Genomic DNA, 25,794 nt, shown 5'->3' with positions numbered 1-25,794 from the left:
GTGGTAAAAAAAACTTTGATCCACGTTCAACCTGGGTCTTTGTAAGACCTGAGACTGTGGGGCTCATTTAAGAAGGGTCCAAACGGCGCATTCTGATTTGCACCGAATTGCCCCGGGATTTTGGCGCTCGCGATCGGATTGTGGCGCATTGGCGCTGGCTTGCATGCGACAGAAATCGGGGGGGGGGAGCATGGCCGTCAGACAACCTGACGGATTCGGACAAACTGCGGAATTTAAAAAAAGAATTGTGTTGCATGATCACATGGCGCCGGCTTGCATGCAATGGAAATCAGGGGGCGTGGCCGTCGGAAAACCCGACAGATTCGGAAAAAACATGGTATTTAAAAATAAATTGTGTTGCTTGACACGCACTTACATGCACCGGGAAGAAGATGATAAACTCCGGCAGACCTCGGTGGACCTCAGCGCAGCAGCACCTGCAGGATATCGGGCGCACGAACCTAGTGAATCCCGGAAGGATGTGAATCCACGTCAGACAACGCAACGCGGGGTCGCAAATGGACCGGGTAAGTAAATGAACCCCTGTATGTTTTCAGGCCATTGTAATAAATAATCAGTAAAACCCCATATACTGCCACACTGTGGCTACCTGGAGTTAAAGTAACCAAAGGGGTCTGAAAAGTAGAAAATAAATAAAAAAAAGTGAAGAAAAAAAAAATTCAAACCCCTTTACCTAGAACTGAAGTAAAAACAAATGAATAGTTAAAATCATAAACATGTTAGGTATCGCTGCGTCCCAATATGCCTGATCTATCAAAATATAATAGCAGTTATTCCCAGTGTTTAATCCCTATAAAAGAAAATTGTGCCCAAATATCAAAAACAACACTTTTTCACTATTTTGCAACACAGGAAAAATGTTATAAAAAGTGATCAAAATATTATACATTCCCCATAATGGGGGACAATGAAAAAGTCACTCAACTCGCAAAAAACTCTCTGTACACCGAAGTATGAAAAAGATATTAGCTCCAGAAGATGGCAAAATTATGATTTTTTTTTTGTACAGGTTTTAATTATTTTAGTTTCATATGTTTTTATCAAAGTTTTAGTATTCTATTATAACAACCAACTTAAATAACAAGGAGAAGTCTGGTGAGCACAGTATGAGCAGCATATACATGTTACACACATTTCACGTATCATGGTAGCTAAACTAAGCTTTATTGTAAAGATATTGGGGCACATTTAATAGGGGTCCGAATTGCCCCAGGTTTTAGGTGCATGCGATTGGATTGTGGCGCATTGGCGCCGGCTTGCATGCGACAGAAATGGGGGGGGGGCATGGCGGACAAACTGTGGAATTAAAAAAAAAATTGTGTTGCAAGATCAGCACTCAAATGTACCAGGAAGAAGCAGGTGAACTCCTGCGGACCTCGGCGCAGAAGCGACAGATGCAGGAACTCGGGCGCACGATCTTAGTGAAACGCGTCGGACCTGAATCCTCATCGGACAATGCACCGCGGAATCGCGACAGGACCGGTAAGTAAATCTGCCCTATTGTCTACTGAATAGGTCTAGTAGCATCCGCCACACTAGCGCCAGTCGCCATGATAGATCATTCCAGCCTTCAGGTAAACCACAACCTCTAGAATCTGTTCCAGCACAAGCTGGGAAACTAAATGAACTTATCAACAGTTATAAAACTTCCAAAGAAGAAACAGAATCATCAAGGTGGAAGAAAAGCATAGTTATGCTAATTAATTTTTAGAACAGTCATCCTATATATGTGTATAAAAACACAGTGGTTCGTGGTGCACAGTTTGCCCCTTAAGGAGCTACTCACGGTATAAGACCAGTCCACACAGTCTTTGAAAAAAGTCCACAAAATAGAGAAAAAAATATTTTCACTATAACCGGAGCTCCAAGGATTCTAAAACTTCGATGAACAGCACCAATCTTCAATTTCTCCTGCTGAAAGTATGTCACCATTCAGACTAGCACCATCGCATTGTCATTCTCCTCCTTTATTATATTGTAACTGGAAGAAAATATGCAGGCAGATGGTGTGGTACGTTCCAACAAGGTTAAAATTTATTCCAATTCATTATACTCACAAAAATCCAATAAAAATGCGCATATCCCAAATTCACATAACGGGACGCTAGCTTTCTATCCGCCCGACCCAGGGTTTCGCCGGCAAGGCTTCTTCCGGGGCGTTGCTAGCATCTCAAACATCCGTCCCTTCTTTTATACATATTCCTAATCTACTATACATAAAACTTTATTTTCAACAAACATTATTCTGTATACATTCCAAACCCCTATAAAATCAGTTTACACATAAGACTAATAATATTCCAATTTTATGCCGAGGGGTCTAAATATTGATTTTGAATTAAAATGCTTTTTAAAAGATTACTAAGTTTGGTTATATGCACACTGTCTGGCCACTAATAAAGAAAAAGATATTATATTGAAAAGAGATATATAATTGGACACTTCACAAATAGATGACACTAAAATAAATTTATCTTAAACACATCGAATCACATCAAATATATTATAATAGGGTGAATAACAATAGATAGAGACACAAAAAAGATTTGATAATACCCACAATTTATACAAATAGTAAAGAAGTACTCTTAAGACAAAAAACACATATGGCATAAAATTGGAATGCACGAGGCACTTTAATAATTTAGTTAGAAGATAGGCTAATATGGGCATTTTTATAAAATATCACAATATAGAGGACACTAAACACTTGTAGACAATTTTGGAATCTAATTAAACTATAGGAATTTGTCATATGCATACATTATACTATGTTTTTAGCTATATGTAACACCGAGTTCTCACCTATTGAGGAAGCTCTGGAATGAAAAAGAAGGGGTAGCTGTGCACACTAGATTAGCTTGGTGTGTACAGGTTCTGCTTCAAGCTCTGAGGAAAAACGAGGTAGAGATCCATCTGGAGACTATAGTGGAAGCAGTAGGGTTAAGCGATGGCTTCGGGTAGAGACGGAGAAGAAAGGGGGGTGTGTCACTGAGAAGTCAGGAGAGATTAATTGACAGAGTAGGAATCCTAGTGTTAGAGCGACACCTGGTGGTGGAAATTTTAATCGTCCCTACTCGCAAACTGCATGTATTATCTATACGATCGCAACATTGTAACATTTGTTTAGAGGAATGTAATGGTTGTGGTAGCATTGTATCTAATATCTAATGTGGAATTATATGGGAAATGTAAAAACATTTCTGATGAGAAACCTAATGGAATACTAATCATTTTATATTATTAGTCTTATGTGTAAACTGATTTTATAGGGGTTTGGAATGTATACAGAATAATGTTTGTTGAAAATAAAGTTTTATGTATAGTAGATTAGGAATATGTATAAAAGAAGGGACGGATGTTTGAGATGCTAGCAACGCCCCGGAAGAAGCTTTGCCGGCGAAACCCTGGGTCGGGCGGATAGAAAGCTAGCGTCCCGTTATGTGAATTTGTGATATGCGCATTTTTATTGGATTTTTGTGAGTATAATGAATTGGAATAAATTTTAACCTTGTTGGAACGTACCACACCATCTGCCTGCATATTTTCTTCCAGTTACAATATAATAAAGGAGGAGAATGAGAATGCGATGGTGCTAGTCTGAATGGTGACATACTTTCAGCAGGAGAAATTGAAGATTGGTGCTGTTCATCGAAGTTTTAGAATCCTTGGAGCTCCGGTCATAGTGAAAATATTTTTTCTCTATTTTGTGGACTATATATGTGTAGTTGTATATTTTTTTTAGATTTTGTAAATAAATATATTTTAGATGTATTAATCTCTAATATTTTTAGTTATATAATTGTAAGCAGGGAAAGTTAGGGGTTTAAAGCCCAATTAAAGCGGTAAAAATAGATTAATGTTTTACCCATACATCCCACAAATTATTGAATGAACAGCTATGTCCACTTCCAGGAGCTATCGTTTGTTCATATCTATTTGTCATGTTTATGGAGGTGAGGTTGATATCCAAAGTTTTAATTTAGCCATTGTAACAGTACATAGACAACAGAAGGTACTTGGGAGTACCAGGGAGAAAAGTCTCTGTGGGAAGAGTCCGTAAGGAGTAGGCTGTGGACCAGTGGACCCTCTGGACCACTGCGGGAGATGTAGCTGGTACTATCTGACACCCGGGACCAGCCATGTCGAAAATTTTTCAAGCTAATTGTCTATATTTTGTCAGAATTACTGAGGTGTCCAAGAATAATACTACAACTCCTGGCAGATTAGGTACATTGCCTTGGTAAGGTCCGAAACAAATGAGTTTATAGCCTTCCAGAAAGATTGTATGATTGGACATCCCCATAAAATATGGAGTAAATTCCCCTCTCCTCCCGCACTTTCTCCAGTAAGAATCTGCAGTTAAAGGATAGGCTTTCTTCAGGAGATCAGGAGTGTAATACCAGCTTCTAGATGCTTAGTTCATTGTAGGGATGAAACAATCAGTTGAAAGAACAACCATACTTTAGGGGTGTAAGACCTGTTTGAGTCTCTTTCCTAGAGTCTAATGGGGTTGGTTTTTGTAAAGATACCATGTTTATAATATATAATATGGTTTCAGGCCTGTAACCTTGACTTGTGAATACAGGCAAATCATAGCCATACTGTATATCTTATTCCCGTAGTAATGATATTTTACAAAATGTTGAAGTTGAAAATATTGAAAAAACATGTGCTAAGGAAAAGTGTGAATTTGGGGTCTGTTAACGTGTATGGGGAGCGGGTGTTCCAGGAGTTTCCATAAAAACATAGTTTTCAACAAAAATGGGAACATCGCTTCTTTCTCAATTTTCTCACTTCTCCAGTCAAATGGGAATATGAGCTTTTAAACGGTGTTAGAGTTTAGAAAAAGGAGTAAAGATTGGGTCTTTGGATTTTGAGTTTGTAATGATTGCATTTTGACGCATTGTTTTTTATTTATCTAATTCTTTTTTACATTTGAACAGACCAGTCGAGAGAAAATCGGAGCATGTAATATTTTTTTCATGCCTGCAGAGCAAGGATTTCCATAGAAGTAAAAGGGTTTTTAGATAGAAAAAAGGACAGTAAATAAATGTCATCCTTGTTCAGCCTCATTTTTTTCTCCCATGAAGCTGGGGAACCATTTTTTTTTTGCTATTTAATTTTAGCCAAAAATTATTTTAATATTGAACAAAAAAATGTATGGGTGAATAAAAATAAGAACTCAATTGAAAAACAGATGCAGACACTATATGGACACCCGACAGACCATGGATAGATGTGCTTTGTATTGATCTGCAAATGACACTAGTCTGAAAGAAATCTAATGAAAAACAATGAATATGTTACAAATTGTCTTCTTTGGGTCGGAGCATAATAAATCACCCCATTCCCCTAATAATCGCAACTAGTGGAACAGCTCTAATATATGTGCAATTCAAATTAAAAGGAGCAGCTACAGTTATCATATGTTTGATGTCTTTTTTTAATGGGAACCCGAGAGTGCTAAAGTTTGGTGCAACTGTACACAATAGATAAGTCTTTCTACTAGCAGCTCTGGGAGTAAGCTATGCTTTCTTTTTAACCCCTTAAGGACGGAGGGTTTTTCGGCTCATTTCTCGCTCTCCAACTTCAAAAATCCATAACTTTTTCATTTTTACGTGTACAGACCTGTGTGAGGGCTTATTTTGTGCGTAACAAATTTTACTTTCCCGTAATGTTATTTATTTTAACATGCCGTGTACTGCGAAGCTGAAAAAAATTCCAAATGTGGAAAAATTGAAAAAAAAAACGTCACGTTCTTGTGGGCTCAGTTTTTTCGACTTTGACTGTGCACTCAAAATAACACCTCAGCGTTATTCTTTGGTTTGGTGCGATCGCGGTGATACCAAATTTATATACTTCTGTATTGCAATATATGGCATTTTTGCAGCACATTCATTACAATGAGCCACTGGCTCATTGTAACGAATCTGCAGATGCCAGATAGTCTCGGGTCAAACGAAGACCCGAGGCTACCATGGCAACCGATCGCCGCCCCCCGATGACGTTCGGGGGCGCGGCGATCGCAATAAAGATGGCGTCTTTTAAGCGCTGCCGGCGACTTTGCCGGCGGCGTTGAAAGGGTTAATAGCCTATTAGTTATTAGCGGTGGGGGTTTGCTGCAATATGCAACAACCCCCACCTCTGTATGAAGAGGACTCAGCCCGTGAGCCCTCTTCATACATCCCTTATACCTCTGCGTGGTAGAGCTACAGCGCAGAGCGTTAAGGGGTTAAGACATGTAACAAAAACAAGGAAGCCAGCAACACTGCTGCATAAATCCAGGAGCAAATTGAAAATTGAGCCAAAATCTCTTGATAAATTACCGGCTCTGTTTGTTTTCTATTTTGTTGTTAAACTGCAAGAAAATATTTTGCCAGAAATACTAATTCTAAATTTTGCCATCTGACTTTTATAGAAAAATGTTGGCTGTGGGGCAGAGCACATGGCACACATACAAAATAAACTACAGGTAAGATTCATCAGTCCATAACATATGGAAGGATATCAGCAGAAATAGTAATAGCACTATATAGTAATATACGGTAATTTATTATGATATTTCATATTTTGTAGGAAAACCCTGATGGAGAACTTGGTCGTGCAATTGCTCCAATGTTGAGAAATATTGCTCAAACTCTAGTGGTAATTCTTGTGCTTTATTTCTTAGGCTTTTATAAATGAGTCATTAATTCATTACATATTCAACATATACATATATTTTCTGCATTCTGTTACATAAAATTATAGACACATTTTGTGGGATTTACAGGTTTAGGCCAAGCTCAACATTTAACTTATCAGCAGGCGTGAAATCTGTGACTTCTGCCATGTCTGAAGTATCCCAGTGTCCCAGTCCCCTCCTCAGGACCCAGTTATAGTCCAATTTTATCAACTGTGATTGTTACTTCTCTGTACATTAGAAACCCAGATTACCTAGTTCTCATTATATGATCTGTGGTCATGATCACAACATTGGGGTAATTATTATAAGTGTCGAGGTTAGAGGGGCAGTCTTAAACTGTAAGTCTGTGTAGTCTAACCTTGCACTTCTTACTAGTTGGCTTATTTTATCCCGAAAAATGTGCAAAAATACTGGTGTATAATTTTTGGAGCATGTCCTTTTCCACTTTATCCATGTTCCCTTTTCCTTAGGCCAACCCCTTTATTAAAATCATAAACACTGCTAAAAACTGTCCAAAACCCTTATATGTGGTGCAAGGTATTTCCTAATTATTTGGAGCAACTAAAGACAGAATTCTGCAATGAACAGATTCATAAATCTCTCCCAGTATAATTTTTTCAAATTGATTTGTGTATTTTATGGCAAAAAATATTTTATGGAAGTAATTAATAAATTTCATCTTGAGATTTTTTCCATACTGTATTTTGCTCCTATATGAAGCAGAGTCGACAGTACAGCAATTATTGTGTCCTAATTATATTGTGTGGATATATGCAGATGTATGATGGCCAGCATATGATGGTAAACCCCCCATTGGATATATCAAGGGGAGAGTTCATCAGCAGGTGCGTCCTGGCGTACAATTATACCATATCCTGTGCATATGCATGAGGCAGTAATTGAACTGTGCCTGCCCACGCTACTGCAAGGCCCCCTCTTCATGTGGTTACGTAAGAAGGGAAATAGACGCAATTTCTGGCCATAAACCATTTTTCCAGATCCATTTGTGGCACCATAAATTAGGATGTAAAAAGGGAGTGTAAAACATACTGGGACTCATTTACTTACCAGGTCCAGTCGCGATCCCGCGGCGCGTTCTCCGACGCTGATTGGGGTTCTGCTGGGATTTACTAAGGTCGTGCGCCCGATGTCCACTAGGTGTCGCTGCTGCTCTGAAGTCCGCCGCAATTCACCTCCTTCGTCCCAGTGTATGTGAGTGCTATTTTTGCGACACAATTTTTTTCAAATTCTGCGGTTTTTACGAATCCGTCGGGTTTTGCGACGGCCATGCCCCCCCCCCCCCCCCCGATTTCTGTCACGTGAAAGCCGGCACCGATGCGGCACAATTCGATCGCATGCACCAAAATCCCGGGGCAATTCGGCGCAAATCGGAAACATTTGGGAAACGCCCCCCGCAGTTCCTCTTCATTGCAAGCTTCGTCTCCTCTTCAGGTCCTCTTGCACCATCTATGGGTCCCGGCGTGCAGCCGACACACAATATCGCTTGCCAAAGTCATTGTTTGTGCACCACCTGCATCATGCAGGGGCCCAAAGAGGAGCCGGAGCACCTGAAGCAAGAAAGGACCTGAGGTGTGGGGGCGTTGGAAAGGTGAGTACAGTGTTAATTTGTTTTATACACTCAAGTATAAGCCGAGATAGCTTTTTGCACAATGGGACCATTGAATTAAGACTCTTAATGATTGGGGCAGCCGATTTGTGATGTGCCTGAATTACTAAGAGGGTTCAATATGTCAGTATTTTGGTGCGTAAATTACAATCTATGTTACATATTACCATGTTATGGCCTGACTTGTTCTCCGTCTTTCCGTATGGCATAAAAAGATCCAGAAAATCTTAATTCCAATATTGTGTGCCTAAAATTGGCATGCCTTGCTCACCAGAAAACTTTATACATTGGCCCCAATTTTTTCTGGGCTAAAAAACTGTTAAAAGTCTGAAAACAAATTATAAGTCACATTCTAAATTGGACAACAATGTAGAGAAAGAGTTACCCATATCAAAACCTCCAGTGATTAGCTCTCAAAAAGACAAAAAGGATTTCATAAAAAAATGGAGTAACACCTCAAACAGGAATCTAAACCTTAGTCTGGTGTAAAAGAAAGTTGATCCAACAAAAACCAGAAACATTGCCTTCCTTTCCAGCATGCTGTAGTTTTCTTTCAGAAAAAAACTAAATCAGGAAAAAAACTTGACTTTCAGTTTGCCAATATTGTATAAAAGTCATGAATTTTTCCCTTATATTACAATATTTTCATCTTAATGGGAGGGATTTACCATACACTGGTTTACACCAGTGTGTGATCAAACCCCGATCTGTACACATGCCAGAAATGTCAGGTGGCGGCTACGCTGGTGAACAAGTCTACACTGGCCTGTGCTAGAAAAGGTCTTCCTGCCTTGCCCCAGCCCATGGGGAGAATAATCATAATTCCTGATAAATGTCCCTCAATGTGTTTATCCAGAGGAGTTTTAATATTATAAATATACTTCTCAGCTCCAGAACATACAAATTCCATATTTGGGGACCTGACAATCATATCTAAATGAGTTTGTATTGCATCCTATTAAAAAATCGGGGGCACCAATATAGAGTTGGGCACTGCATTAAGTCAGCAGGAGACTCAACTTGTCATGTAATACAGCTCACAGATTTTGAAATTTCACTTGAGTTGATGGCAGGGCTCACAGTGCACACCGCTATTCCTTCACATCAACCCTGAAAGTGATGCAATGGCCGCGAGTCAAAGAAAACGGCAGTACGAAACCTGTACTGTACCGTTGCCGTACACGCTGTATACGTTCCCATGCCATTCATTGTGCATTTTGATGGACATATCACCCACCTTCCTGTTCCATACCGGGGGGGGGGGGTGGTAGAGTTTTTCTCCCTACAGCAAGTGGAGGGGTGAGCAGAACTCATCCCTACTCTCTCCAGCACACGACTGTGTGCTCGCCTGGGCTACAAAGGACTCCCAACCTGTGCTACAGTAACTGTGTCAACAAAGTTACAGATATACAATCGTCTAACATTCCTCTGCATACACTTGTATAATCTTTGACCTCCCCTGGAATAAAATGATCTACTCTAAACTGATAAGTAGACCCAACCTGTAAAATGTTTCTATTCTCGAAGTATAAATAAGCTTATGACCTCTGAGGAATATAAAACAATGTATATTAGACAATGGCATACGTGTTCATTACATGATGACTATGACTAGCTGTGGAGTATTTAGTTTTAACTTCTTTTGACTCAAATATTTATTTTTCAAACAGGAAGACTGGAAAAATTGAAGTGGTTAGGCAAAGGAAGCAGAACCAAGTTACGGTAGGTAAACATAATACATATATAACTTAATAATATATTTCCTAAGTATATAAAGAGTAGCCATCATTAAAAACAACTTTTGATATTGTTTTCTATTTCCTTTATTCAGTTTTCAAACTATATGACCAAAACAAAAATACATCGCCATAGTGGGTACAATTGCAAGTAGAGCCAACAGGCTCAGTTACCGTGCAAGTTCCATCGTATACACAATGTTTCATTGACAGCCAAAAAAACAGTAACAATTAAATCCCCACCACCACTTCCATGTAAGTCAGTCATGGGGGTGTTACATTTGGGGCATAAGATCACCCTATGAGAGGCAGCAGAGTGGGGAGGGATGTTGAAACCCAAATTTTGCCTGTGGATAAATCTATAATGATGATCTCTATATCTTTCTAAGATCAGAGGGGTACCCCTTGCATTGTAGGGGAAGTTGGAAAAACACTAAAGACTGTTGTTAGAATAAAAGTACATTTTTATTGGTGGCACAATGCAAACATGTAAAAATATATACAAGTGACAAAAATGGGACACTGATATATGATTAAAATTGGTATGAAAAAATGGCAAAAACAGGTAGTGGGGTGTAGCAGAAACAGAAACGGGACTACCTGGACAAAGTGGAAGGAGATGGTATATACAATAAAACGAATGGAGCTGGGCCTGAGAGTGTATATCTCACTGAAGGTGTGATAGCAATCTATTAATACATCAACTGGGCATTAGTGCCCACCAAGTGGGACAAAAAATGCCCTGAGGAAAGGTAAATGGGTAAGTATAAAAGCCAAGTGACAACAACAGCTCCTACCAGGTAAGGGATGTAAAGGTCCTCCACTGTCCAGGGTGGGGACACGGTACACCCTGGACAGTGGAGGACCTTTACATCCCTTACCTGGTAGGAGCTGTTGTTGTCACTTGGCTTTTATACTTACTTTTTGTCCCACTTGGTGGGCACTAATGCCCAGTTGATGTATTAATAGATTGCTATCACACCTTCAGTGAGATATACACTCTCAGGCCCAGCTCCATTCGTTTTATTGTATATACCATCTCCTTCCACTTTGTCCAGGTAGTCCCGTTTCTGTTTCTGCTACACCCCACTACCTGTTTTTGCCATTTTTTCATACCAATTTTAATCATATATCAGTGTCCCATTTTTGTCACTTGTATATATTTTTACATGTTTGCATTGTGCCACCAATAAAAATGTACTTTTATTCTAACAACAGTCTTTAGTGTTTTTCCAACTTCCCCTACAATGCAAGGGGTACCCCTCTGATCTATTTAGTGTTTTTTTGGATTTAAACACCTTAGGTGCGTTTACACTGGGTTACCATTTATAATACCACAGTTGTATCACAGTTACACAGCGATCGACAATCTCTGTTAATCGGTACCCATGTCCATATCCAATTGGTCTATTATCTTTCTAAGATCACAACCCTTCTGACCCTACTAAAACCTCCAAGGATTTGGGGGAGAGGTCCCTGACATCAAGGACTGCCTCCCATTTCTAGAACAACAACCTTGTACCGTTGTACTGCTGCATCATTTTGTAGTCTGGAATATAAGGAGGAAATGGACAGACTGCTCTAACAAAATCATCTAAATATGTTTGACTATGTTCCTTCATCCAGTCCCTAAGTCTATTGCGTACAATACTTTCACTTGTTCATACCCCAGGAAGGGTCCATATTTAGTTGCCAGTTCCTTGAACGTGAGGAGTCTTGGTTTATTAGTGGGAAATGTCACCTGCCACATTAATCCCCTCGGCTTTCCATTGTCTAAAAATGGCATTATCTCTTCCTTGAGGGAACTCCAAATGGTCCCACAGGGGCAAGGTAATCTTCCATGTGGCCAGGATATCAGTCACAAGCAAACTCCATCCAAATCTTGCTACTTGCACCTCTGTACAGCAGTCTTCCCTGTGCTATCAGCCTTTGTCGTGATCGATGTTGCTATGCTCTCTCCGTACTCTCTGTGCTGAAGACGGATTGTACATTTACATGTCACACACGCCCACTCTCCTTTCTGTACTGCTCAGCTGATTCTCCACATGCTGCTCCCAGCACTCAGTCATGTGCTGCCAGGAGCCCTAACTAATGTAAAAATAAAACACCCTGCCCGAGATGTGGAACTGAAGAAGCAGATATACTCCACATGATGTGGGGATGCAGGGAACTGGAGTCTTTTTAGAAATCTATATTAGAATTGACGCGTAAAGTTTTCTCTGTAACTATTGAAAAAAGTCGACTAGCGTGTCTATTGGGAGTCCTGAAGATAGACAACCTGACAGAACCTAATAATATTGCAATACAAAGATCCTTATATCAAGCTAGAAAAGTCATAGCTGCCCATTGGATTAGGCCTAGGCCACCGGACAAGAAAGAGTTTATAGACCGTTTGAATGCAGTAATACTATTGGAATATAGCACGTATGTGAAGAGGAATGGGGTCTCTAAATTCGAAAAGATTTGGGGCAAGTGGTTAGATACACCTGGTTTACCATCAAGCTCCCTAAGGCCTCTTCCACACTAGCGTTGCGTTTCACGTCAGGGTGCAATGCGTGAAAAACTGACGTTTTTGGCTGCGTTTTTGTTCCATTTTTCCTTGGAGTAATTAGCGTTTTTCACGCGCGTGTTGTTAGCGTTTTTTTGCGTTTTCGGCGCATTTTTCACGCGCGATTCAATGGGAGACTCGAGCATTTTTCAAAGGGACCATGGTTTGGGATTAAAATGTGTTATTTAATTGAAAAATAATGTCTTCAGTGCAGAACACAGTGCAGAATAGATTACAGATGTTCGGCACATCTGCTTACTTGTCGGGAGATACGCGCGGAACGGCGCAAACAAAATAGCATGTGAAGAACAATATATGTGTGTGAAGAACACATTGCAGATGTTTAAATACATCTGCAATGTGTTCTTCACACATATATATTGTTCTTCACATGCTATTTTGGGCGCACCGTTCCGTGCGCATCTCCCGACAAGTAAGCAGATGTGCCGAACATCTGTAATCTATTCTGCACTGTGTTCTGCACTGTGTTTTTCTCTTAAATGATCCTGTGTTCACTGTGTTCACTGTGTTCAATGTTTTTATTCTATTCTTCACTGTTCTTCATTGTGTTTTTTTAATTAAATGCTCGATCGCGAGCAGGGGAAATAATGTTATTCTGGTCACCTAGCAACCCTTACGTTTAAAACGCATTGCACTCGCATTGCACTTGCAATGATTGCGAGTGCAATGCGTTCTTGATGCATCTCCATAGACTTGAATGGGGCGTGAAAAACGCGCGTGACACGCAAAAATAGAGCATGCTGCGATTTCGACGCGCGTGAAAACGAACGCAAGCACGCGCGTTAAAACCAACGCTAATGAAGAAAGACCCATTGAATACAATGGGACAGAGTGCAATGCAAGTTCTGCGCGTCAAATGCACGCGCAGAACTCGCGCGTGAAAAACGCCAGTGTGGAAGGGGCTTAAGAAGACTAAGAACTAGCTTAGAATATCAACTATCATTGGTAAAATAAGTAAAGATAGGTTTAGGTCTTCTTTAACATGTGAATAATTATATGAGACCTGAAGGGTCTTGAAGAGCTGGCTCGCAAGGGTGGGTGGGGGGAGGTGGGAAGGGAGGGAGGGAGTATGCTACTAATAATAAGCATATATGATAAAACATACATTCTGTAAGAGAAAATGGATACAAATGTAATTATCTTGTAACGCTTTAATGAGTATAATTTGAGTTTGTATTATTGTACAAAGCCAAAGCTTATTGTAAAAATATGTACGTACTCCCCTCCAAGTTGTACTTGTTGGGTGTGTTGTTTTTTAAAAAAAAATGTTCAATAAAAATATCTGATTCAAAAAAAATTTATAAATAAAACGCCTGCACTCTTATATCTGCCTAACCCTCAGCTTTACCTATACCAGTATAAAAACAAATAATCCACCTGAAGCTACAGCTCTGGGTCACTGTCTCCCCTCCCATTTCTACTCACACTCATCAGCAGGAAGTGGCAGAGAGGAGAGCAGTGATCTATGCCTCTCCACTTCTCCAATCTGCCCCATGTGTTGCAGTTTTAAATAGATAGAGTAGATGTAGTGGATACATAGAATAGATAGATAAATAAGATAGATACAGAAGACAGATAATGGAAAAGCTAGAGGTGTGATGGAGGAGAGGAATGTGACACTTCCTAATTACGTTATTCTCTAGTTGCTAAAGCTATATAGTACCGAAACTTTGCTTGTTATTGAAAAAACCTTGACATTTTCACTCATTTTATGGATATTATTCAGCCTCTTAGCTACAAGCTGCACATTTTCCTGTGTGGTTGTGCCTAAGATTCACAAGCCATGGTCTCATTGGTCAGCAGCACGTGCTGCAGTCTCCCCACTAATGAAATGTCCAGCAACATCCCCTCACAAACAAAATGCTCAGCAGTCTCCCCACACTAACGGAATAACCAGCAGCCTCCCCTCACTAATGAAATGCCTAGCAACCTCCCCTCACTAATAGAATGACCAGCAGCCTCCCCTCACTAATGAAATGCCTAACAGCCTCCCCTCAACAATTACTCAGTTTATCCTCACTAATTAAATACTCTGCAGGCACCCTTTACCAATGAGATGCCAAGCAGTTTCTTACTAATGAAATGTCCAGAAATGAACTCACCAAAGAACTGTCCGGCAGCATCCCCCTCACTAAATAAACATCCAGCAGTGTCCCCCTCACTAATGAAATGCCCAGCAGCCTCCCCCATTATTGAAATTCCCAGCAGCTTTCCTCATTAATGAAATGCCCAGCAGCTTCCCCAATAATGAAATGCCCAACAGCCTCCCCAACAAATAAAATACTCAGCACATGTTCATCAAGTTCAAAAAAGGAACGGAAAAGATTGGATGTAGAAGATATTTAAAGGAAATAATTCTATAAAACATTACCATTAATGTTATTTAGATGTTAAAAGGCCTTTCTTGAAGCTCTCTGTTGTTCCTACTGTGACCAGCGCCGGAGACAGGCTATTACACAGATTGACAGTTCTCATAGAAAAAAGACCTAATTATCTCCCAGATTTACTCCTCCAAGGATATATGTTGCATGTGAAATTTTATCTCTCAGGTGAATAACCTTACATTTATCCACATTGATCATCCACTTGGCAAATGAGGTTTAAAGACTCAGTCACCCTGCAGCCCATGGACATCTTCCTTAGACTGTATTACACTACAAATTTTGGTGTCATCTGCAAAAATAGACACAGTGCTATTAATTATTTCCTCAGTCTATATCATTAATAAATAAATCTAATAGTAGTGGGCCGAACACAGAACCCATGGGTACAGCTCTTATAATTAGTGACAATTCTGCGTAGGTATCATTGACCACAACTCTCTAGATACAATCCTTTAGCCAGTTTTCAATCCAATTGATCTTATTTTAGGCATCTGTGAGGGACAGTGTCAAAATGCCCAGCAGCCTTCCCCAATAATGAAATGCTCAGCAGCCTTCCCCAATAATGAAATGCTCAGCAGCCTCCCTCACTAATGAAATGCTCTGCAGTCTCCCCTCACTAATGAAATGACCAGCAGTCTCCCCAACTAATGAAAGGTCTGGCAGCCCCCCTCCTCCAGTAACAAAATGCTCAGCAGTCTCCCCTCACTACTAAAATGTCCAGCAACCTTCCTCACTAGTGAAATTCTCAGCAGCCTCCCCTCACTTATGAAATGCCAGTTGTCTTCCTTTGCTAACAAAATGCCCAGCAGCCTGCCTTCACTAATGATATGCCCAGCAGCCTTCCACATGGAGCCCTGTTATATTAAGAAAAACTCAGTAGTTACCTCCAGGGCTCACTGCTGCTCCTCTTCTCACTCAGGGTTTTTAGCACAAACATTGAAAGAAAATTCTCAAATTTCAATTCCCTAGTGATGTTAACAAAATAAAGATAATTTAAACCCTTTACTTTACAATTTTACTCAGTATTATTGCTGTTTTAGATACTATCACTCCCTAGGCTGGTCAGTGTAAAATCCCAGGGTTTGGGCAGGGCTACTCTAAGCAGACACATTGGGACTCGTTTACTAAGGGTCCGCGGACCACACTATCGTCGGATATTCCGCCGATTTCCGATTTGCGTCACATTTAACTGGGGATTTTGGGGCATGCAATCGGATTTTGGCACATCGGCACGGGCTTTCATGCGACACAAATCGGGGGGGGGCGGGCCATTGGACGATCCGACTCATTCGGACTAAGTGCGGGATTTAACATTTAAATTGTGTCGCAAGCCAAGCACTTACATGCACTGGGAAGAAGAAGGTGAACTCCGGCGGAGGGGAAGCGACAGATGCAGGATATCGGTCGCACGCTCGTAGTGAATCGCGGCGGCTGTGCATTCTCGTCGGGGAACGTACCTCAGGGATAGCGCAGAGACCAGTAAGTAAATCTGCCCCATTTTAATCCATTTTATATCTGTGAGCTTACAATGTGGCTTTACCTTCTAAACATTGTACTAGTATTTGACACATAGAAAGAGATTACAGATCAGAGATGAGATGAGATGAGATCCATGAGATGCATATTACACACAATGACACTCTCCAGCTCTTACTACATATCAGCTACACACACACTATCAAATCTGCTGTGCCTGCCTCCCCCTCCCTGGATAACAAACATATCTGCCTGTAGCTTCTCTCCCCTTGCTGCTGCTTGCAGCAGGAAGTAAGTGTGTGTGTATCAGTGTAAGCTCCATCCCGGAATGCAAGGTGAGGGGCCCTGCAGGGAGCAGAGATAGAGTTCACAGAAAGTGCATTGTCCGACTCCAATGCACAGTGCCACGACTCACTAAGATCGTGCACCTGATATTGTGAATGTGTTGCTTCCCCACTCAGGTTCGCTAGAGTTCACCTTCTATTTTGTGGTGCATGTAACTGCTTGGCTTGCAAACAATTTGAAATTCACCAATTTGTGACCCATGGAAGCCAGCGCAGCTGCGCCAAAAAACTATTGCGTGTGCCACAATCCCAGAAGACTCCTGTTGAATACCTGTCCAAGCCACGCATTCCCTCAAAAAAGTGCAAAGTCCAACAAAAGTAAGCAGAACGACCTTTAGTAAATTACCCCACAGTATCGAAAACTAGTGGCAACTGAAATTGTCTACAGCAGGACTGATAGAGACAGGTTGGACTTGTATTGGACTTGTTCACTGAATTAGTGAACATGTTATTTTAATATCCCGAGTACATTTAAGAAACTTGTCTTTGTGCGAATACTCCTTTAACCCCTTAACGACCCGCGCCATAGTGCGGCGTGTCAGGTGCGGATACATAGTATCATAGTATATGAGGCTGGAAAAAGATGCAAGTCCATCAAGTCCAACCTTTAAGAATTAAATAAATGTTTTATCCCCATAACCCGTGATATTTTTCCTCTCCAGAAAGGCATCCAGGCCTCTCTTGAACATGTACATAGAGTCCGCCATAACAACCTCCTGCGGCAGAGCGTTCCATAGTCTCACTTACAGTAAAGAACCTTTATCTATGTTGATGGTGGAATCGCCTCTCCTCTAGGCGTAGAGGATGCCCCCTTGTCCTGGTCACAGGCCTAGGTATAAAAAGATCTTTGGAGAGATCCTTGTACTGTCCATTCAGGTATTTGTACATTGTAATGAGGTCTCCCCTCAGTCGTCTTTTTTCTAAACTGAATAATCCCAAATTTTGTAATCTGTCATTGTATTTTAATCCCCCCATTCCCCTAATAATCCTGGTTGCTCTCCTCTGCACCCGTTCCAGCTCTACTATATCCTTTTTATACACTGGTGCCCAAAACTGTACACAATATTCCATTTGTGGTCTGACCAGGGATTTGTATAAAGGCAAAACTATGTCTTTATCATGAGAATCTGTTCCTCTCTTGATACATCCCATAATTTTATTTGCTTTAGCAGCAGCCACCTGGCTCTGGTCACTAAAATTAAGTTTACCATCCACCAATACCCCCAAGTCCTTTTCAGCTCCAGTTTTACCAAGTATTTGACCGTTTAGAACATAATTATACTTTTTGTTTCCATGGCCCAAGTGCATAACTTTACATTTATCTACATTAAATCTCATCAACCATTTCTCTGTCCACTCCTCAAGCTTCCACAAATCCCTCTGTAATGCTAAACTATCGACCTCAGTATTTATTACTTTACACAGCTTAGTATCATCTGCAAATATTGAAACTTGACTGTGTAAACCCACTACAAGGTCATTAATAAAAATATTAAAAAGAAGTGGCCCCAATACTGACCCCTGTGGCACTCCACTGGTAACCTCAACCCAATCTGAGAATGTGCCATTAATGACGACCCTCTGTTTTCTATCACTAAGCCAATTACTTACCCAAATACACAGATTTTCTCCTATTCACAGCAGTCTCATTTTATATACCAACCTTTCATGTGGCACGGTGTCAAATGCCTTTGAAAAGTCCAGATATACAACATCCACAGCGTCCCCCAGATCAAGTCTGGAACTTACCTCCTCGTAGAAACCAATCAGATTAGTCTGACAGGACCGATCTCTCATAAACCCATGCTGACGGTCGGTTATAAGGTTGTGCACAGTGAGATACTCCAGGATAGCATCTCTAACAAACCCCTCAAATATTTTCCCCATCACAGAAGTTAGACTCACGGGTCTGTAGTTTCCAGGATCGCTATTTGATCCTTTTTTGTATATTGGTACCACATTTGCTATGCGCCAGTCCTGTGGAACATAACCAGTCCTCAGTGAATCTTCAAATATTAAAAATAACGGTCTGTCTATCACGGTACATAGTTCATGCATAACCCGGGGGTGTATGCCATCTGGCCCCGGTGATTTATCTATCTTAGTGGTTGCAAGGCGGCGCCGTACCTCTTCCTGGGTTAAACTGTTGACATTCCAAAAAGAATTTACATTATTCCTCATTGTGTCTTCCACCAGGGGATTTTCCTCACAGGCTGAGCCCTCTCCATAGCCAGTAAGTCTTTGCTGCATATTGCCATACCCGTCACCATCGTGATCGCTGCCGGCAAAGCTGCCGGTGGTTTCAAAAAGATGGCGGCGCACGGCCGAGGCTGTCTCGTTTTAACCCATTAATTACAATGTACTAATTGCACATTGTAATGAATAAGAAAATTTCCATATATTGCCATACTGTAGTATATGGTAGGATCGATCAGACAACCTAGGGTTAAAGTACCCTATGGAGTCTATAAAATATTAAAAATTAAAAAAAAAGTTAAAAAAATAAATTATACTAAAAATACATGTATGATATGTATGAAAACATTATAAAACCTATACACATTTGGTATCCCTGTGATCGTACTGACCCAAAGAATAACGTAGACATGTCATTTGGGGAGCACAGTGAAAGCCCTAAAATCCAAGCCCACAAGAAAACGGTGCAAATGAGTTTTTTCATCATTTTTTAGTGTATTCAGAATTTTTTCTTGCTTCCCAGTACACGGCATGGAATATTCAATACCATCACTATGAAGTGTAATTTGTTATGCAGAAAATAAACCATCACAGAGCTCTTTACGTGTAAAAATAAAAAAGTTATAGATTTTCGAAGGTGGGGAGTGAAAAAGGGAAATGAAAAACAAAAATGGGCCACGATATGGAATATCCATGTGGAATATCGTGAATATCTTCAAAGTATCCAATATTCGTTCTGTGCTGTTTTGTATAATGGGATCAGGGTCGTACTGGGGGGCCTAGGGCCCACCAGTAAAGTTGATTCTGGGGGCCCACCTACTGCTAAGAGGAAATATTCCATGTACAATATAAGGCTGCAAAAATTCCCTTAACGACTTGTGAGATACTAGTACGTCAACCAATCAGTTATGGTGATTCCTTTTTTAAACAGCTATTTTCTGCTCTCAGACACTTTTGATACATCTCCCCCATGATGTGAACGCAGTCTAAGGCCGGTTCCACACTTGCGAGTGTGATGCGATGAACTCACATCACACTCGCAACGCATGCTGCCGGGAACGCACGGCCCGAACACTGCACCACGGGATTGAACTCAGCATGTCAGTTCACTCCCGGTGTGCAGCGTTCAGGCCGTGCGTTCCCGGCAGCTTGCGTTGCGAGTGTGATGCGAGTTCATCGCATCACACTCGCAAGTGTGGAACGGGCCTAAGGCCTCCTGCATGCGACAATTTTTACAATATAGGCTTCCAAAGGAACTGAACGCTCACGCGTGTCTCAATAAACCTATGGTGCCACAACTAGCTTGTGGCTCACAAATATGTTTGTGTGCATGGGGTCTAACGTCAGGTTCACAAGCTGCACTTGAATAGTGTATTGAAATGCATTTCAAAACACAATTCAAGTGCAACCTCCAGATATGGCATATAGCTAATAACGTAAACCTAAAAGTTAAAATCAGCCCCCATTGCCTAGAAGTGATATGAATATAATTAAACAGTAAAAATCAAACATGTTAGGTAACTCCGCGTTCGAAAATGTCTGATCTATCAAAATATAATGCCATTTTTGCCATTCATGAAATATAAGTTAACTAAAAAGGGATCAAAAGGCTCTACAGTGATAAAAATTGTAGCATTGAAAAAGTCCCCCAAAAAATGTCACCACCCACAGCTACGACCCAAAGTATAAAGTAGACATATCATTTGGGGCGCACAGTGAAAGCCTTAAAATCCAAGCCCACAAGAAAATGGTGCAAATGCATTTTTTCATTAAATACCGTCTAACTTACTACTAATTTTTTCATATTAAATACCGTCACTATGACGTGCAATTTGTTACACAGAAAACAAGCCCTCACACAGCTCTGTACATGGAAAAATAAAAAAGGTTTTGGTTTTTGAAGGTGGGGAGTAAAGAAATTAAAACTCAAAAACTAAAAAGGGCCTGAGTGGGAAGGGGTTAATTATACACTATACAGTGGCATAACAAGACACCAGTGAGACCTGATGTGACCTTTGGTTTGGGGCCCCCATATATCTAAAATTGCGCTGCCACCCCCTCACTAATAACATGTCCCAGCAGCGGCCTCCCCTCACTAATAACATGTCCCAGCAGCGGCCTCCCCTCACTAATAACATGTCCCAGCAGCGGGATGATGGGGTGATTGTCACTATGGCGCACACTGGTAGTCAAAAGTGATTCGGAGAGTACTTCACAAAAAAAACTGTTTATTGGTGTCTCGGTAACACAACGCGTTTCGGAATCAGCGGCGATTCCTTTTTCAAGTAAGGAGAGACTAGAAGCTCAGGTCTTAGGTGTCTTCCCAGAGCTGTGATGTCCCAGCAGCGGACTCTCCTCACTAGTAACATGTCCCAGCAGTGGCCTCCTGTCACTAATAACATGTCCCAGCAGCGGCCTCCCCTCACTAATAAAATGTCTAGTGGTAGCCTCCACTTAATAATAACATGTCCATTGACAGTCTCCTCATGGCCCCCCATGCAGTAGAGGGGGGATAGACATGTCTGTGTGCTATCCCAGTGCATACTGTATAATGTCACACAGTGTGCGCGCCCCAAGCGTACAGACATGCCTCTGCCCGTGAACTCTAATAATCAATTGTATTTGTGTTATCTTCCCGTAATGGACCCGCAGGTAGCAGGCCCCTTCTATCATGAGGCCTGATTGTTACGCCACTAACACTCTAACTACATATAGTGTATGTATATACATATCATAGTCTATTTACTATAAATGTTTCCAGGACACAATATATACACACATGAACACACATTGGACACAGTATATACACATGAACACACATTGGACACATTGGGGGTCATTTACTAAGGGCCCGATTCGCGTTTTCCCGACGTGTTACCCGAATATTTCCGTTTTGCGCCAATTTTCCCTGTATTGCCCCGAGATTTTGGCGCACGCGATCGGATTGTGGCGCAGCGCCACAAAAAAAACCCTGACGTATTCGGAAAAACCGCTGCATTTAACAACGGAAAATGTGTCGCGGAGCTTGCACTTACCTTCACTCAGCCGGCCTCGGTGTATTCAAGTGCGTTCCGATGCTCTTCAGCACAGCAGCGCCACCTGGTGGACGGCGGAGGAACTGCCTTAGTGAATCCCAGCCGGACCCGAATCCACCGCAGAGAAGGCGCCGCTGGATCGCGAATGGGCCGGGTAAGTAAATGTGCCCCACTATATACAAACACATGAACACACGCTGGACACACTATATACACACGGACACATGCTGGACACACTATATACACACATGGACGCACGCTGGACAGACTATATACACACATGAACACACGCTGGACTCACTATATACACATGGAAACACGCTGGACACACTGTATACACATGGAAACACGCTGGACACACTGTATACACATGGAAACACGCTGGACACACTATATACACATGGAAACACGCTGGACACACTATATACACATGGAAACACGCTGGACACACTATATACACATTTACACATGCTGGGCACACTATATACACAAATGGACACACGCTGGACACACTATATACACATGGACACAGTATATACATATGAACACACGCTGGACACACTATATACACATGAACACACTATATACACATGAACACACGCTGGACACACTATATACACCCATGGACACACGCTGGACACACTATATACACATGGACACACTATATAAACATAAACACACGCTGGACACACTATATACATATGAACACACGCTGGCCACACTATATACACATGAACACATGCTGGACACACTATATACACATGGACACACTATATACACATTAATACATGCTGGAAACACAATATGCATACCTATATATACATTTACATGCATAGTATACATAATACCAGTGGTGTACCAATCACGGTCGCAGCAGTCGCAAGTGCGACCGGGCCCATCAGAAGGGGGGGGCCCGGGTCGGGGCTGTCACTGATGCCTCTGTCTGTTGTGGCCCGGACCCCCCTGTCACGCATTGGGCTGGTGGAGTACTGAATGATTCCCGGAGAGAGGGGAGGGGGGCTGGGTGCCGCCGGCTATTCTAATACCGTGACAGAGCAGGACGCGCGCTGACACTTCCTGCTCTGTCACACTGGTGTCTGAAGCTGCGCATGGGACGGTAAGCATCCCAGCACTGGCAGCGCAATGTCGTCTTTATGCTGGGCGCGTTACTCCGTGCGCATTAGAGGGAAGCCAGGAGGAACCCTCCTTCCACCTCACCAACACAGCCGACTATCCTCCCCCACAGCCAGCGGCACGGCAACTCTCCCTCCGGCCACAACGCTGGCCGCCCTTCCCCAAACTCTCTCCACTCACTGCCTGCCCCTTCCCCCACGGATGACACAGCCTACAGACTTGGGAGCACCCGCCCGCCCGATCCTCCGCTCCTCCTGCCCGCCCGATCCTCCGCTCCTCCCGCCGAATATAGCCAGCTGACTGTAAGTGCCTCTATGTATGTGCTGCTGTGTGTGTGTATGTGCTGTGTGTGTGTATGTGCTGTGTGTGTGTGTGTGTATGTGCTGTGTATGTATGTGCTGTGTGTGTGTATGTGCTGTGTGTGTATGTGCTGTGTGTGTATGTGCTGTGGGTGTGTGTATGTGCTGTGTGTGTGGTGTGTGTATGTGCTGTGTGTATGTGCATGAGCTGTGTGTGTATGTGCTGTGTATGGTGTGTGCGGGTGCGCTGTGAGTGTATATGTGCTGTGTATGGTGTGTGCGGGTGCGCTGTGAGTGTATATGGTCTGTGCGCATGTGCTGTGTGTGTATGTGCATGAGCTGTGTGTGTGTATGCGCTGTGTATGGTGTATGCGGGTGCGCTGTGAGTGTATATGGTGTGGGTGCCCTTTGTGTGTATGAATGTGCTGTGTGAGTGTATGAATATGGTGTGTGTGTGTGTATATGCTGTATATACTGTACGTATGTATATATGTTTTATGTATATGCAGCATGTCTTTTATATACTGTATGTACGTGTGTACGTAAATGTGTAGGTATAAGTGTATACATGCATGTATGTGTGTACAAGTATAGAATGTGTGTATATGTATAAACATGTATGTATACTGTATTTTTGTAAGGCTACATTCACACGGCCATTGGGGGACGTATATACGCCCCCCATTAGCCGGCAATGGGTGCATGGCGGGGTACAGAGTGGTACGGTGCAGGACACATGCGGCACCGTACCATTCCGTACCCGGGGAAAAGATAGAACATGTCCTAATGTCCTATCTTTTTCCGTATTGCGCCATACATCGTTAAGGAGAGGGACGGGAAGAGCAGCGCTCATCCCCTCCTTTGTGTGAATTCGCCTTTAGGGGAAGAGGGGCCCCATGCAGAAGTTTGTCATGGGGCCCAGCTTCTCCTAGTTACGCCACAGCTTAATACAGTACACAATACACCTATAGTATACACAGAGCAGACATGAATACATACAGTACATCGCACTGTATACAGGAAAGCAGCAGAAGAGGAGGAGAATCAAAGCAGCAGCTGCAGCACAGTCATTACGAGGTCATTACATATTCACTGCTCACCTCCTCCTCCACAAGCTCTGTCCGGGAATCTCTATCACTTTCTGGTGTGCGGGAGCCTGGGAGGGGGAGGAGCAGGCGCGGAACTCCGGCAGCTGCTGCATACAAGTGCTGGGGAAGGTGACTGCGATCTTCAGAATGAAGATGCACATCACCAAACAGTCTACAGCAGGGGTAGGACAGGACGGGAGCACAGTGACAGGGGCCAGGGCCCACCGGGGATTTCCCCGGTACCCCGGCAGGCCAGTCCGAGCCTGAATGGGATCCTTCGGTACTTCACCTGATTCTGTCCTCTGCTTCTATCAATAGGCTGCTCAGACTTTAAGCTTTGTAGGTTTGTCCCCTTCCAGAAATGAGTCTAATATATTTTCCTTTATTCCTTATAGGACCACTCAGGCTCCCAACATTGAAGAATCTGACATGAGAAAATAATCACTTCTCTGTTTTATTGATTTTTATTGATTAATTTTTTAATTCTTGATTGATTGTTGCCAATTTTTCTTCTAATCATAAGTCTAATTTCAATAAATGTCCAGCATATCAACCTGTGTGCTGCAGTTCTTTTTACAACTTCTGTAAATGTTTGTATCCCTTCCCTGTTAGGGAATAAGGATATTATACAGGGAATTGCTCTTAACTGCCATCAGCCAAATCGCTTTTAAACCACCAAATGTTTCCTTATCTGGCCACCTGCCTGTTTGCTGGACATGTCTTTATAAAGGGCAACGATGCCTACAGCTAGAAACATGAAGTTATAACCACCGTCTGCTTCCAGTCAGGGGGTGGGGCAGACAGGAAAATCCTTACATCCGAGCTCCTCGTTGACTCCATATTCTGCCGCGGTCTCGTCTGAATTCTCATATGAAATATTTAAGTTTAATTCCATGGATAAATATAAATAACAAATTGTTAAGTTCTTGGGAGTAGCAAAAGAACAAAATGCTATTTACAATCAAGAATACAATTATTTAGCAGTTAAATTTCCTAAATTCCTGCCATGTACTATTTACCCAAAGTACATAAGATTCGGTTGAAACCCCAGGGACATTTTTCTACAGAAAAGGGTTTCAATGAAGTCATACTTAAGAGACTCCCAACAATTTAATTGATATATTGAAAGAGTTAAAATTACCAATGAGAGGTGCAACTTGATGTGTCCTCACTATATACGTGCATCCCCTTTAGAAA

General features: G+C 41.9%; 1 protein-coding gene across 2 annotated transcripts in view; it reads left to right on the top strand.

Moving 5' to 3' along the window:
• Positions 1-25,150, top strand: part of LOC140103576 (uncharacterized) — an 80,589-nt gene extending 55,439 nt beyond the window's left edge. Inside the window, exons 11-15 of one of the 2 annotated variants that reach the window (XR_011850133.1) lie at positions 6,443-6,496; positions 6,601-6,669; positions 10,007-10,058; positions 19,042-19,078; positions 24,993-25,150. Coding sequence is in view for 1 of the 2 variants with exons in the window: in XM_072126715.1 (XP_071982816.1) it covers positions 6,443-6,496; positions 6,601-6,669; positions 10,007-10,024 (141 nt within the window). In the remaining variant the exon portion in view is untranslated. The remainder of the gene's footprint in view (positions 1-6,442; positions 6,497-6,600; positions 6,670-10,006; positions 10,059-19,041; positions 19,079-24,992) is intronic. The other variant, XM_072126715.1, reaches the window with a different exon arrangement.
• The last annotated feature ends 644 nt before the right edge of the window (positions 25,151-25,794 follow it).

The sequence above is a fragment of the Engystomops pustulosus genome, chromosome 10 (assembly GCF_040894005.1).
Source record: "Engystomops pustulosus chromosome 10, aEngPut4.maternal, whole genome shotgun sequence".
In the NCBI taxonomy this organism is placed as follows: domain Eukaryota; kingdom Metazoa; phylum Chordata; class Amphibia; order Anura; family Leptodactylidae; genus Engystomops; species Engystomops pustulosus.
The sequence above is the reverse complement of the archived record's forward strand: the minus strand, read 5'-3'. Positions and strand labels throughout refer to the sequence as shown.